We start from the raw sequence: 14723 nt of genomic DNA on the forward strand, positions 1-14723 counted from the left end.
AGCGATCAGTGCTATAAAATATCCACTGATTACTGTATAAATGTCACTGGCAGGGAAGGAGTTAACACTAGGGGGCAACCAAGGGGTTAAGCGTGTTACCTAGGGAGTGATTCTAACTGTGGGGGGATGGGACTGACTAGGGGACTTGACCGATCTCCTTTTCCCTTGACAGGTCGTGGATCTGTGTGTTTACACACAGTTCCTGCTCTGTCATGAGCGATCGTGTGCACCCAGTGGACATCGCAGCCGTCTGGGAGTGCGCATCGACTCCCTGGTGAAGCGACAGTGTGCGCACCCCTATACCGCCGGGAAGCCGAGGACGTCATATGACGCCTGCTCAGAATGGGAGAGCCCTTCTGCGGATGTCATATGATAATGGGTGGGTAGTGAAGTGGTTAAAATCAGTATTCTTTGCTAGAAAATTACTTAGAACCCCCAGACATTATATATATATATTTTTAGCAAAGACCCTAGAAAATAAAATGCTGATTGTTGCATTATTTTATGTCGGTCTTTAAAATATTGGTAAAGTGGTGGTTTTTCAAATGCAATTTTTTGGGAAAAAATACAGTTCGATGAATAACAAAAAAAGAAACAGTAAACTTAGCCACTTTTTTTGTATATTGTGAAAGATGATGTTATGCCGAGTAAATAGATATCTAACATGTTACGCTATAAAATTGCACGCAGAATTATTGCTCTCAGTCTAACGATTGTGTTGATACCTCACATGTGTGATTTAAACACTATTTACATTTGCAAGTGTGACTTACGTATGCGTTTTCTTTGGTGCATGAGCACATGGGACGGGGGTGCTTTAAAAAAAAGTATTTATTTTTTTTATTTTTATTTTTTACACTATACCTTAAAAAAAGTTTTCTGATCACTTTTATTGCTGTCACAAGGAATGTAAGCATCCCTTGAGACAGCAATAGGCAGTGACAGGTACTCTTTATGGAGGGATATGGGGTCTAAAAACCCCAAACCCCCTTACCAGAAAGCAAGCAAAACAGGCATGTGACTATAGCCCTGCCAAGTCCTTTATGCTTACGTGGATGCTTATAAATGGAATTGATTGTGGCATGGATCGTTGTAGTGGGATCTCATACTCCTCACAACCACCGTGAAGACAGATCTTGTCCCAATTATCAGAGGCCCCAGAAAAAGAAGCTAACCCTAGTGTAATCCTGTCTAGGCTTTATTATACAGTATATATAAAAGTATTGCACTTACATCAATTATGTACAAAACTTCCATAAATTAACTTCTTGGCGTCTGCTGTATACACGAATGACGGCCACAGCATGGACTTGCCTCCCCATTGCATGTGCCCCCTGCAGGGCACGTGCGGCACGCCCTATGATCAGCCAATGGCAGCTGATCACATGATGTAAACAAAAGCTCGGTAATAGTTTTTTTTTCTCCTCACGCTATAAGCGCGAGGAGAAAAAAAGCCGATCACCGGCTTATGTGCAAGGGACATCGGTCCTGAAGAGGAAGAGGCAATTCTGCCTCATCTGTGCCACCAGTACCCCCTGCCAGTGCCCACAGTGCCACCTATCAATGCCCATGAGTGACACCTATCAATGCCTACAAGTGCCTTCTATCAATGCCCACCAGTGGTGCCAATCAGTGCCACCTAGCAGTGCTGCCTATCAGTGTAACCAACCATTGCTGATCAATGCCCATTATTGCCACCCATCAGTGCCCATCACTGCCACCTATCAGTGCCCATCACTATTAGTGCCCATCAGTGCCACCTCATCAGCGTACATCAATGAAGGAGAAAAATTACCTGTTTGCAAAATGTTATAACAAAATATAAAAAAATATAAATTTTGTTTTAAAAATTTGGTCTTTTTACATTTTTTTAACAAAAATAAAAACCGCAGAGGTGATCAAATACCACCAAAAGAAAGCTCTATTTTTGGGAAAAAATTCTAAAAATTTAATTAGGGTACAGTGTTGTATGACCGCGCAATTGTCATTCAAAGTGCATCAGCGCTGAAAATTGGTCTGGACAGGAGGGGGTTTTAAGTGCCCAGTAAGCAAGTGGTTAAAAGAGCCGGCAGGCTAAACACAGATCACTCATCCTCTGGGATGCAAAACAGCATGGTGACTTCAACACATCCCTCCTGCCGATGCGTTTCATCATAAGGTGACATTGTCGCTTTCTCCTGCAGGCTTTCACAGAGGGAATTCTGCTTCTGGACCTGGATTTTTCCACTAGATGTGCTCCTGGCCCCTCCCTCCTGTCAGGTGCCCCCACAGCAAGCAGATAGCTATGGGGGCACCCGAGCCGAACTGCAGCTTTGTGTGTCCATTCAGACATAGAGCTTCCATTTGGCCCTGCCGCCGCTCTCTCATGATTGGCTAACTGATTTTGATTAATAGCTGCGGAAGCCAATGGCGCATCTGCTGTGTCTCAGCCAATCAGGAGGTAGAGTCTTGGACGGCCAAGTAACTCGTGGGCATCGCTGGACAGAGATGGGGCTCAGGTACGTATTAGGGGGCTGCTGGGGAGGCTGCTGCACACAGAAGGCTTCTGCCTTTACAACCACTTTAAGCTTCTTTTTGCAGATTTCGAAGGCTCCCACCTGTTTCTCTGTTCACACGTTTGCAAGATTTTCTTCTGCTGCAGTAGTCTAGTTCCTAGTGTCCTAAACCCCTGTTTCATTTTTTTGTGGGCCTGTTGGCATTCATTTTCTTTTTTGCCCAAAATTAAAAATTAAAATATATGTACCCATAAAACAAAATTCTATACAACAAGCCAGCACAATCTGTGTATCACTCACAGATCTTCAAATCCATTAATAAACAGTAAATTGTGTGTAGTGCTAACCAATAAATATTTAAGTAAATTATACAAATGTGAAAATGCTTTCAAACCATATCCATAAAAATATATTTGCATATTTGTACAACATTAACACAAATTTGTATCTTGATAGTGATAAAATCATGCAAACACCAGTCCATTAATCTTCCCAAAATCATATGTGCAGGAAGTTGATCGGTGAACATTAGTCTTCAAAAATATGTGAACTCCAACACCACCTCGTGATCTTGTTACCAATATACTCCAAGCTCATTCACAAAGGGAAAAGGTTCCCATGTGCCCCTTGAAATAATAAGTTGATCTCAGTTAATTTTTTTTAAATGAGTAAATAAAGCCATAAAATCTACTTACAAATGTAAACGAAAGTGCCAGCATATGATGTCAAATGTAATAATTTTTCTGGAAATTGGGAAAAGCCTTGATATAGTCAAAGAAAGCCACTATACCCGGCTATACCTTAGGCTGTTTATGATTCCAGTGGAAGTGACACCATCTGGCAATATATGCTTATACAAATATAATAAAATATGCCAGGGCTTGGAGTTCTATGTGATGAATATATTGCAGTTGTAACATGTGTCATATGCTGTGCTGGGTGGACAGTGCATTCAATCTTTTTGTATGTGGCAGAACATTGGGGGAAATTTATGAATGGAGATGTGCTTTTTTTCAGTATGTGAAAGTAACATACAGGCCTCATACACCCTGGACATTTTTGGACTTTTTACAGCAGCTGTTTTTGGCAGTAAACATTTTTTTCTACAGTCAATAAACTCCCCATCAAGTTATCCTACTAATCCATGCACACATAGGCTGTTATCAGCAGTTTTTGGCGGGGTGTTTTCTGGCTTTAAAGGCTTCATGCCCGCATACATAGTACTGACGCCAGAAAAGCATTTCTCTGCCTCTATTCAAAATCAATGGTTCCCTATGGGAGCCCATTGATTTGACTAGAAGTCACACCAGAAGTCGGATCAAGATGATCCAACTTGCAGTGCCACTTGTGTGCTGAGAATCTTGAAGGGGAACCCCGCCAAAATCTAAAAAAAAATTATTTGCATGAGGTTCCCCCCAAGATGATACCAGAGCCTTCAGTCTGGTATGGATCTTAAGGGGAACCCCCATCTTAAGGGGAACCCCCACACCATTGGCAAGTGAGTGCTGCATCTGTGGTGACAAGTAAGCTGCACCTCTAGTGATAAGTAAGCTGCAGGCAAGTGAGTGCTGTATCACTGGTGATAAGTGAGCTGCATCTCTGGTGACAAGTGAGCGCTACATCTCTGGTAGCAAGTGAGCGCTGCATCCCTGGTGACAAGTGAGTGCTGAATCTCTGGTGCCAAGTAAGCCGCATCTTTGGTGACAAGTAAACTGCATCTCTGTTGACGAGTGAGTGCTGCATCTCTGGTAGCAAGTGAGCGCTGCAATCCTGGTGACAAGTGAGTGCTGCATCTCTGGTGACAAGTGAGCGCTGCATCTCTGCTGACAAGTGAGCGCTGCATCTCTGGTGACAAGTGAGCATTGCATCCCTGGTGACAAGTGAGCACTGCATCCCTGGTGACAAGTGAGCACTGCATCCCTGGTGACAAGTGAGCCCTACATCTCTGGTAGCAAGTGAGCTCTGCATCCCTGGTGACAAGTGGGTGCTGAATCTCTTGTGCCAAGTAAGCTGCATCTCTGGTGATGAGTAAACTGCATCTCTGTTGACAAGTGAGTTCTGCATCTCTGGTAGCAAGTGAGCACTGCAATCCTGGTGACAAGTGAGCACTGCATCTCTGGTGACAAGTGAGCACTGCATCTCTGGTGACAAGTGAGCGCTACTTCTCTGGTGACAAGTGAGTGCTGAATCTCTGGTGCCAAGTAAGCCGCATCTTTGGTGACAAGTAAACTGCATCTCTGTTGACAAGTGAGTGCTGCATCTCTGGTAGCAAGTGAGCGCTGCAATCCTGGTGACAAGTGAGTGCTGCATCTCTGGTGACAAGTGAGCGCTGCATCTCTGGTGACAAGTGAGCGCTGCATCTCTGGTGACAAGTGAGCACTGCATCTCTGGTGACAAGTGAGTGCTGCATCTCTGGTGACAAATGAGCAATGTATCTCTGGTGACAAGTGAGCGCTGTATCTCTGGTGACAAATGAGCACTGTATCTCTGGTGACAAGTGAGCACTGCATCTCTGGTGACAAGTGAGCGCTACATCTCTGGTAGCAAGTGAGCGCTGCATCCCTGGTGACAAGTGGGTGCTGAATCTCTTGTGCCAAGTAAGCTGCATCTCTGGTGATGAGTAAACTGCATCTCTGGTGACAAGTGAGCACTGCATCTCTGGTGACAAGTGAGCACTGTATCTCTGGTGACAAGTGAGCGCTGCATCTCTGGTGACAAGCGAGCACTGCATCTCCGGTGACAAGTGAGCGCTGCATCTCTGGTAGCAAGTGAGCACTGCAATCCTGGTGACAAGTGAGTGCTGCATCTCTGGTGACAAGTGAGAGCTGCATCTCTGGTAGCAAGTAACAAACTGCATCTTTGGTGACAAATGAGCACTGTATCTCTGGTGACAAGTGAGCGCTGTATCTCTGGTGACAAATGAGCAATGTATCTCTGGTGACAAGTGAGCGCTGTATCTCTGGTGACAAATGAGCACTGTATCTCTTGTGACAAGTGATCGCTGTATCTCTGGTGACAAATGAGCAATGTATCTCTTGTGACAAGTGATCGCTGTATCTCTGGTGACAAATGAGCAATGTATCTCTGTATCTCTGGTGACAAGTGAGCGCTGTATCTCTGGTGACAAATGAGCAATGTATCTCTGGTGACAAGTGAGCGCTGTATCTCTGGTGACAAATGAGCACTGTATCTCTTGTGACAATTGATCGCTGTATCTCTGGTGACAAATGAGCAATGTATCTCTGGTGACAAATGAGCAATGTATCTCTGGTGACAAATGAGCAATGTATCTCTGGTGACAAGTAAGCTCTGTATCTCTGGTGACAAAGTAGCAAGCTGCATCTTTATTTCTCTCTCCCTCTCTTTCTTCCTCCATCCCTCTCTTCATTCTCTCTCCATCCCTCTTTCATCTCAGACTCTAACCACACCCTCTTTAAGCCATGCCCAATATTTAGTTTAAAGCATGTTTCCTTCCCCTGCTATGTCCCACCCCTAATTATAATAGGACTCCACCTACAGACAAAAAAGTGTCCCTATACATTTTTTGACAATGTTGGCAACTATGAAGATGGTGAATGTCAGCTTGTTTTTGCATATTTGTTGTAAGTACTCTAAACTAGTTTTTGGCAAAACTTAGAACACTGATATGAAAAGCATTGTGACACATTGGTGTTGATTTGCTAAATCTAGAGGGTACAAAATCTGGTGCAGCAGTGCATGGTAGCCAATCAGCTTCTAACTTCAGTTTGTTCAAATAAGCTTTGACCTAAAAAAAACAAGGAAGCGGATTGTTTTCTATGCAGAGCTGCACCAGATTTTGTACTCTCCAGTTTTAGTAAATCAGCCCAGTGACTGTGACTTCATTAATAAGTTTACTTTATAACTTTATTATGGATGATGTGGGAGCAAATATAGACACAATCTATATCATAAACATACCTAGAACACCATATCTGCAGAGTTCTGCTTCATTAAAGCGGAGGTCCACCCTAAAGTGGACCTTCCGCTCATTGGAACCCTCCCCCCCTCCGGCGCCACAATTGGCACCTTTCAGGGGGGAGGGGGGTGCAGATACCTGTACAGTACAGGTATCTGCACCCACTTCCAGGATAGCTCTCTGCGGAAAGGGGCGTAGATTACGCCCCTTTCCGCAAGTGCCCGCCCCTTTCCACAAGTGCCCCGCTGCCCGCTGGGAAACACACAGATCCCAGAGGCAGCGGGGACCGTCCTTATTGCGCAGCGCGACTCGCGCATGCGCAGTAGGGAACCGGGAAATGAAGCCGAAAGGCTCCATTTCCTGATTCCCATACCCAAGATGGCGGCGGCAGGACCCGAGAGACGATCTAGAGATCGGCTTCGGGTGCCGACATCGCCGGCGCGCTGGACAGGTAAGTGTCACTATTTTAAAAGTCAGCAGCTGCAGTATTTGTAGCTGCTGGCTTTTAAAAAAAAAAAAAACGCGGAGTCCCGGCGGACTCCCGCTTTAAGGCTGCCCTTTCTGAAAAGGAGGTAAAGAATAGCTAATACCTTTGTTAGAAGCCTGAGAAGCGACAAAAGAGAGTGACATTGGTCCCATCATGGCTACAGGACCGCACTCTCCTCCTCTTAACTCGCTGAGGACAGTTACCATTCCGTGTTGCCAGCACACAGCACAGACACTTCACCATCCTGGGCTGTTCTCACCCCATGTTCTTCTCCATTCAGGAAATGGCTCACAACTTTTCCCCAGCCAATGAGAACAGAGGGGTGTGGACTGGGGAAAGCAAAGTGGAAGTCCAGTACTGGAGCGTGGCTGTAGGGCCCTAGGGCAGATCGGAGCTGGACTTTGAGGAGGATATGATAATATGACAAGGAGGCTTCAGGGGCCCACTGGAGCTAGGGGCAGGGTTGCGATTGTGACCCCTGCAACCCCTTATGCTATGCCCATGCATAGAGAAAGAATGTGTATGCATAGAGGAAGAACGTAGCCCACTCTCTAAAAGGATGATGAATCACAGCAGCATAAGAATGAAATATGAAGATTTGGTGGAGACTGAGAGCCATAGAAGATACTATTTGACTTAAGAATACATGCCTATATATTTGTTTTTTAAACCAGAGTTTAGTGCCACTTTAAGCTAGCCGCAAAGCATTAACAGTTTATATCTGTGTGTATGCTAAGTTAGTCATATGGCATTTAAAGGTTATACCTGTGTGTACTTGTGTGTATCCTATGCAAGTCAGTATTTAACCACTTCCCATCCGGCCAATGTACATATATGGTCTGGTGGGCGCTCTCTCCTTCTGAGTGGACGTTCAGGAACACGGCGCATCTCCAATCGGCAGGAGGGCTCTGTGATTGGCCCACCTGATCACATGACGGCAGTGTCCAATTCCAGTCATCATGTGATGTAAACACAGAGTCGGTTGCTAGGCAATTGGCTCTCCTCTCCTCACACGGAAGTTGTCGGTGAGGAGAAGAGAGCAGATCGCTGCAGCCGGCTGGTGATCAGTGAGTATGTGCTGTTTTCTACAGCTTTTTACTCACTGATCACCAACCTAGTGTAAACACACATGTCCCCACACATTGTGTCCCCACACAATGTCCCCAAAACACATGTTCTCTTAATAATAAAAACACATGTCCCCCACCTATGTCCCACTAAAATCACATGTCCCAATGATTATCTGCACACATATGTCCGTGATCATCTGCGCACATCTGTACATGATCATTTGCGTACATATGTCCGTGATCCACACGAACCAATTATTATACACTTAACGGATTTTTTTTTAACAAAAACATAGCAGAATACATTTTGGCTTAAATTTATGACAAAATTCTATTTCATTGGATTCATTTTAAAATAGAAAGAAGAAGATTGTTTTTTTTCAATATTCTGCTCTTTTTCCGCTTATTTTGCAAAAAAAAAAAAAAAATGGAGTCATAAATAAATACCACCAAAATAAAGCTCTATTTGAGTGAACAAAAAGATAAAAATTTCATTTGGGTAGAGTGTAGCATGACCGCGCAATTGTCATTGAAAGTGCGAGAGCACTGAAAGCTGAAAAATGATCTGAGAAGGAAGGGGGTGAACGTGCCCAGTATTGATGTGGATAAACTAAGAAGAAATTAATGGAAATTAACTCTCCTCCAGTTATTCTTAATGATGTTTCAGAACATTCCCAGTAATTTTGCTTACATGTGACAATAATTACAAAAGTACATTTGCTTTGAGCAGTGTATAGGGTTTGCCAAAAGTCCCTTGTTAGCAGACACATCTCGTTTTTTCATTAAAACCCTCTTGTCATATTCCCCTCTTATCCATAATCCTCAAATAATTAAAAGCATTAGCTGTGCAGTTTGTGCATGAATTCCCATACAGAACCGTTGATAATTCACATAAATTTATTTTCTTTTTTTTATGTGGCTGTGACTGGCAAAATACACAATTTTAATGTGATATTTTATCATAAAATGGGTATAAATATAATGCCTGCTGTAAAAAGAGAATCTTTTGGCGTCCTGTCAGAAACGAAATATATATATTTTTTTTTTACTGGCTTTTTGGAATACAGTTTATGGTTATAGAAGTGCACCAAAGAAAGAGATAAATTCCGTAACTGTCTGAATGTAATGTGATCAAACTCCCATTCACACACCTGTTGGGTGATCTTATCCAATCTATTCCTCCTATCCCCATGATTGAGTTATGTGGTTTCATTGCTGGCAACAAGATTAGCAGGAAAAAAGCTAATATTGAAAGGTGTAGATAATTCTGAATGAAATGAACAGTGGGCACTAATGATTAGTTAACATTTGCATTCATACAAAAAGTGATGGATGGCACCAACATTTCTTATACCTCTCTTTGCCCAGGGATAACAGGCGCTAACATATTTTAAAATCTGAGTGATGACTGGCACCAACCAATTTTATGTCCTCTCCTTCCCCAGGGATGACTGGCATCAGAATGTCTTACAGTGCCTTGAAAAAGTATTCACACCCCTTGAAATTTTCCAAATTGTGTCATGTTATAACCAAAAATGTAAATTTATTTTATTGGGATTTTATGTGATAAGCCAACACAAAGTGGCACATAATTGTGAAGTGGAAGGAAAATGATAAATGGTTTTCAACATTATTTTACAAATAAATATGTGAAAAGTGTGGCGTGCATTTGTATTCAGCCCCCCTGATTTAATACTTTGTAGTACCACCTTTCGCTGCAATTACAGCTGCAAGTCTTTTTGGGGATGTCTCTACCAGCTTTGCACATCTAGATAGTGACATTATTGCCTATTCTTCTTTGCAAAACAGTTCAAACTCTGTCAGATTGGACGGAGAGCGTCTGTGAACAGCAATTTTCAAGTCTTGCCACAGATTCTCAGTTGGATTTAGGTCTGGACTTTGACTGGGCCTTTCTAACACATTAATATGCTTTGATTTAAACCATCCCATTGTAGTTCTGGTTGTATGTTTAGGGTTGTTCTGCTGAAATGCGAACCGCCGCTCCAATCTTCATTTGCAGACTATAACAGGTTTTCTTCTAAGATTGCCCTGTGTTTGGCTCCATCTATCTTCCTATCTACTCTGACCAGCTTCTCTCTCCCTGCTGAAAAAAAGCATTCCCACAACATGATGCTGCCACCAACATGTTTCATGGTGGGATGGGGTGTTCAGGGTGATGTGCAGTGTTAGTTTTCGGACACATATAGCGTTTTGCTTTCAGGCCAAAAAGTTAAATTTTGGTCTCATCTGACCAGAGCACCTTCTTCCACATGTTTGCTGTGTCCCCCACATAGCTTCTCGAAAACTGCAAATGGGACTTCTTATGGCTTTCTTTCAACAATGGCTTTCTTCTTGCCATTCTTCCATAAAGACCAGATTTGTGGAGTGCACGACTAATAGTTGTCCTGTAGACAGATTCACTCACCTGAGCGTTGGACCTGCTCCTTCAGAATTACCATGAGCCTCTTCTCTGATTAATGCTCTCCTTGCCCAGCCTATCAGTTTAGGTGGATGGCCATGTCTTGGTAGGTTTGCGTTGTGCCATACTCTTTCCATTTTTGGATGATGGATTGAACATTGCTCCATGAGATGTTCAAAGCTTGGGATATTTTGTTATAACCTAACCCTGCTTTAAACATCTCCACAACTTTATCTGTGACCTGTCTGATGTGTTTTCCTGGCCTTCGTGATGCTGTTTGTTCACTAAGGTTCTCTAACAAACCTCAGAGGGCTTCACAGAACAGCTGTATTTAGACTGAGATTAAATTACACACAGGTGGAATTTATTTACTATTTAGGTGACTTCTGAAGGCAATTGGTTCCACTAGATTTTAGTTAGGGGTATCAGAGTAAAGGAGGCTGAATACAAATGCACTCCACACTTTTTAGATATTTATTTGTATAAAAAATTTGAAACCCATTTATCAATTTCCTTCTACTTCACAATTATGTGCCACTTTGTGTTGGCCTATCACATAAAATCCCAATAAAATACATTTACGTTTTTGGTTGTAACATGACAAAATGTGGAAAAATTCAAGGAATATCAACACTTTTTCAAGGCACTGTATATACTCTGCTTTCCCAGGGATGACTGGCACTAGAACATCTTATATCATCTGCTTATGCAGGGATAACCAGCACCAGAATTTCTTATACCCCTTCCTTTCCCAGGGATGAGCGATGTCAGAATGTCTTATATTCTCTCCCTGGGATGCCCAGCACTAGAACATCTTATATCATCTCCTTATGCAGGGATAACTAGCACCAGAATTTCTTATATCCCCTCCTTTCTCAGGGATGTAAGAATGTCGTATACTCTCTCCCTGGCATGCCCAGCACTAGATCATCTTATATCCTCTCCTTCCCCAGTGGTGACTGGCATCAGAATTTATTATATCCTCTCTTTTCCTGGTGATAACTGGCACTAGAATATTTTTTATCCTTCACTTTCCCAGTGATGACTGGCTCCAAAAAATCTTATATCCTCTCCTTCCCTGGGATAACTGGCACCAGAATTTCTTATATCCTCGGCTTCCACAGGGATGGCTGGCACCTGCATTTCTTATATCCTGTAATTCCTCAGGGATGACTGGCACTGGAATGTATTATTACCTGTCCTTCCCCTGGGGTGACTGGCATAACAATTTATTATATCCATTCCTTCCCTAGTGATGCCCAGCACCAGACCATCTTATAGCCTCTCCTTCCCTAGTGAAGCCCTGGCACAGTCTCATATCCTGTCCCCCCACAGGGGTGAGTCATGCAACAAGCCTGCCAACCTCTGCCGTCAGCCTTCTCTGCTTTTCAGCACTGCTTCCCCCTTCAAACTATTTAGAGTTTGACCTTTCAGGGTGTGTCTGATGCCGTGTGCCCTTTTGTACCTTGTGGTTGCAATATGCAACTCTTAACTACAGGACTGTACTGTAGAGCATGATATAGGGGTTGGAAGATGCTACCACAATGTACAACAGGGGACACAGGGAGTCGGCACTTCCCGGAAAGTCGAATCCTGAAGTGTCTAAGCCCTTGTACACACGGTTGGACATTCCGACAACAAAATCCGTTGGATTTTGTCTGAAACTGGTGTTGCATAGACACGGTCGGACAAAGTTGTCGGAAAATCTGATCGTACGTAACGTGATGACGTTATTTCATTATGACGGGACTACGTTCAGGCTAGTAGCCAATAGCTTTGGTCTAGGAATTTGATATGAGCATGCAATGGCACTTTGTCCGATCGGAATTCTCTACACACAATTGGACAAAGTCCAATCGGAACATGTTGTCGGAAAATTTTATATCCAGCTCTCAAACTTTCTTGGTCGGCCATTCCAACGGAAAAAGTCCGATGTAGCCCACACACGGTCGGATTATCCGACAACGCGGTCCGATCGGACATTTTCCGTCGGAATGTCCGACCGTGTGTACAAGGGCTTAGGCTGCATCACAGGAACTGTGGCAAAGTAAGACATAGATGCTGCTGGAGAGGTGAGTATATTATGTCTTCAATTATAAGGACTTGCTTTTGGGAATTTAAAATAAACTGACAGAGTTACTTTACATTAGCGTTTATATTGTTTGGCTTGTGTTCTAAAACATTCTGTCTTTTATAAATAAACTGAACAAGTTTTGTGTACAGGTTCCTCTATGTTAAAAGTTCTAAGCTGAATATGAAATCCTCGTGTTTGTTGGTTCGGTTTGTCTTTATTATACCTTGTATGTTCGTTCTCCACATCACATTAACACAGTTGTTTTTGTTCTATGCAGAGTGACTATTCAAGTGACACAGAAAGTGAAGACAACTTCTTAATGATGCCACCAAGGGACCACCTTGGCCTCAGTGTATTTTCCATGCTGTGCTGCTTCTGGCCTCTGGGAATAGCTGCCTTTTATTTGTCACATGAGGTAAGTTTGATTTTGGAGAAAATTCTGAAAACATAGCTGTCAAATACTGCAAATAATGAATCCCTCTATTTCATGTCTCACAGAAATCTTCCAACTTGCTACAACACATTAATACCATGCTCATTTTTAGCAGCAAGGCTGCTCTATCACAAGGATAAATTATTAATTCATGAAGCTTTCCGCTTTTAATTGTATGAAGATATTTTAGCAGCCCGAGTTTTGGTTGCCTATGTTTGAAAAACCTAATAGCCTCTATAACTCATTTTAGTCATTACCTGCATTTTCTTCACTTGGCGTACCCACATACATGGTTGAAACTGTTTATTTCCTAAAGAACAATGGAGCTGTGAATGGGAATCAATTACTGTCACATCCCCAACTGCTGGGAAGGTTTAGCTGTAACAAGAAAAATTCATTATTTCTTGGTCAAGGTTATAACACAGCTGTGTACATACAACCAGTATGTTTGTGTACCATCCACAAGGATTTATGAAGCATATTGAAGAAACCTTTTCCAATTTGCAGCCTGTTAACCCAATACCTTGGTAACAGTACTTTGACAGCTGCTTAGCACTATCCTGGCAATTGATGCCACTGAGGCTTTATTTCTAAGCCCTGGTAACTGTCATTTCTAGCTTTATTTAACATTGATTGCCTATTTACCCTCCCCAGATGTATGTTTTGGTGGTGCATTTTTTTTTTGTCTGGCTTCCTGGTTGTAACAAATTTACGAAATGTCATTTCATGTGTGCTTAGAGGTTACTGAGAATTCAGGAATTGAGATATATGACTTAAAACACGTTGCTCATTTCTCTGTATCTGTCTTAGCCAAGTGTATTCACAGTTCAGATCTCACATTTTCATATTTAGGGGCCATTGTAGTTGGCACAAAGCTGTTTAACTACAATAAATACATGGAATTAACTGCATTGACACTGACGCTCAGCCATCCTAAACAGCTTTGTTCTGGTCTCTACCTTTAGTTACATTTTTCAGAAACTTGCTTTTTTATTGACTTGTGGAGGCATATCTAAAATGGAGCACTGGCCCATAAAGTAGACATAAATCTTATATACTACTTTACCTTTCTTGACCCCATTTGCTTCCTCCTGAGTGTTAATAATTTGTCTCAATATTACACTTATAGACCTGGCTCCATCCAATTGTCATCAGCCTACATCTACTCTGATAATTTATTTTGTGTAAGGTAGAGGCACTGATTGGCTGCTCCCTTCCACAGCTTAGACCAAAAAAATACAAACATCAATAGACCAATAATTATAGATAGCCAGTCCTGCTAAAAATACACAGGAAGTATTTGAAGTAACATTACATTACCTACATGCTCGGTAGTTAATTGTTTCATCCAAGTATTGCTGTACTGCAATAGACTGTCCTCCTCCCTTTTGTCAGTTATTTCATGATCTGGAAACACATGATGTTTCTGAGTCAGGAAATTATAATTCCGAAGAGTTATTCTCAATCACTCCCACTGCAGTATTCCTACTGCTTGTCACATACAGAAAGTTAAAAAATGAGACATTTCTGACAGCCACCATACAGAAAGCAGAGGTAAATTACACAACACAGAATTCAAAATGCACTTCCAATGACCCTATTAGGTACTTGACTATTAGGCCGGGTTCACACCACAGCGATGCGGGAACGCCGCGAATCCGCGGCGTTTTCCCGCATCGCATTACTCCCGCCGGCAGTTCACACTGCCCTATGCGAACGGCTGGGAGTGTCAATGATATGTTAATGACACCCCCAGATCCGTCCGCATATCGCAGTGCGATCTGCCGACTCGCACAGGAATCGGATCG

At 42.6% G+C, this 14723-nt stretch overlaps 1 protein-coding gene across 2 annotated transcripts in view; it reads left to right on the plus strand.

Moving 5' to 3' along the window:
* SYNDIG1 (synapse differentiation inducing 1) overlaps nucleotides 1–14723 on the plus strand; it is a 548904-nt gene that overhangs the window by 357794 nt on the left and 176387 nt on the right. For both annotated transcript variants that reach the window (XM_077486217.1, XM_077486218.1), the window contains exon 3: nucleotides 12760–12897. In XM_077486217.1, the coding sequence (XP_077342343.1) occupies nucleotides 12760–12897 (138 nt within the window). The remainder of the gene's footprint in view (nucleotides 1–12759; nucleotides 12898–14723) is intronic.

This window comes from Lithobates pipiens, unplaced genomic scaffold (genome assembly GCF_037356315.1).
Source record: "Lithobates pipiens isolate NorthernLeopardFrog02 unplaced genomic scaffold, aLitPip1_a1.2 Scaffold_18, whole genome shotgun sequence".
Lineage (NCBI taxonomy): Eukaryota > Metazoa > Chordata > Amphibia > Anura > Ranidae > Lithobates > Lithobates pipiens.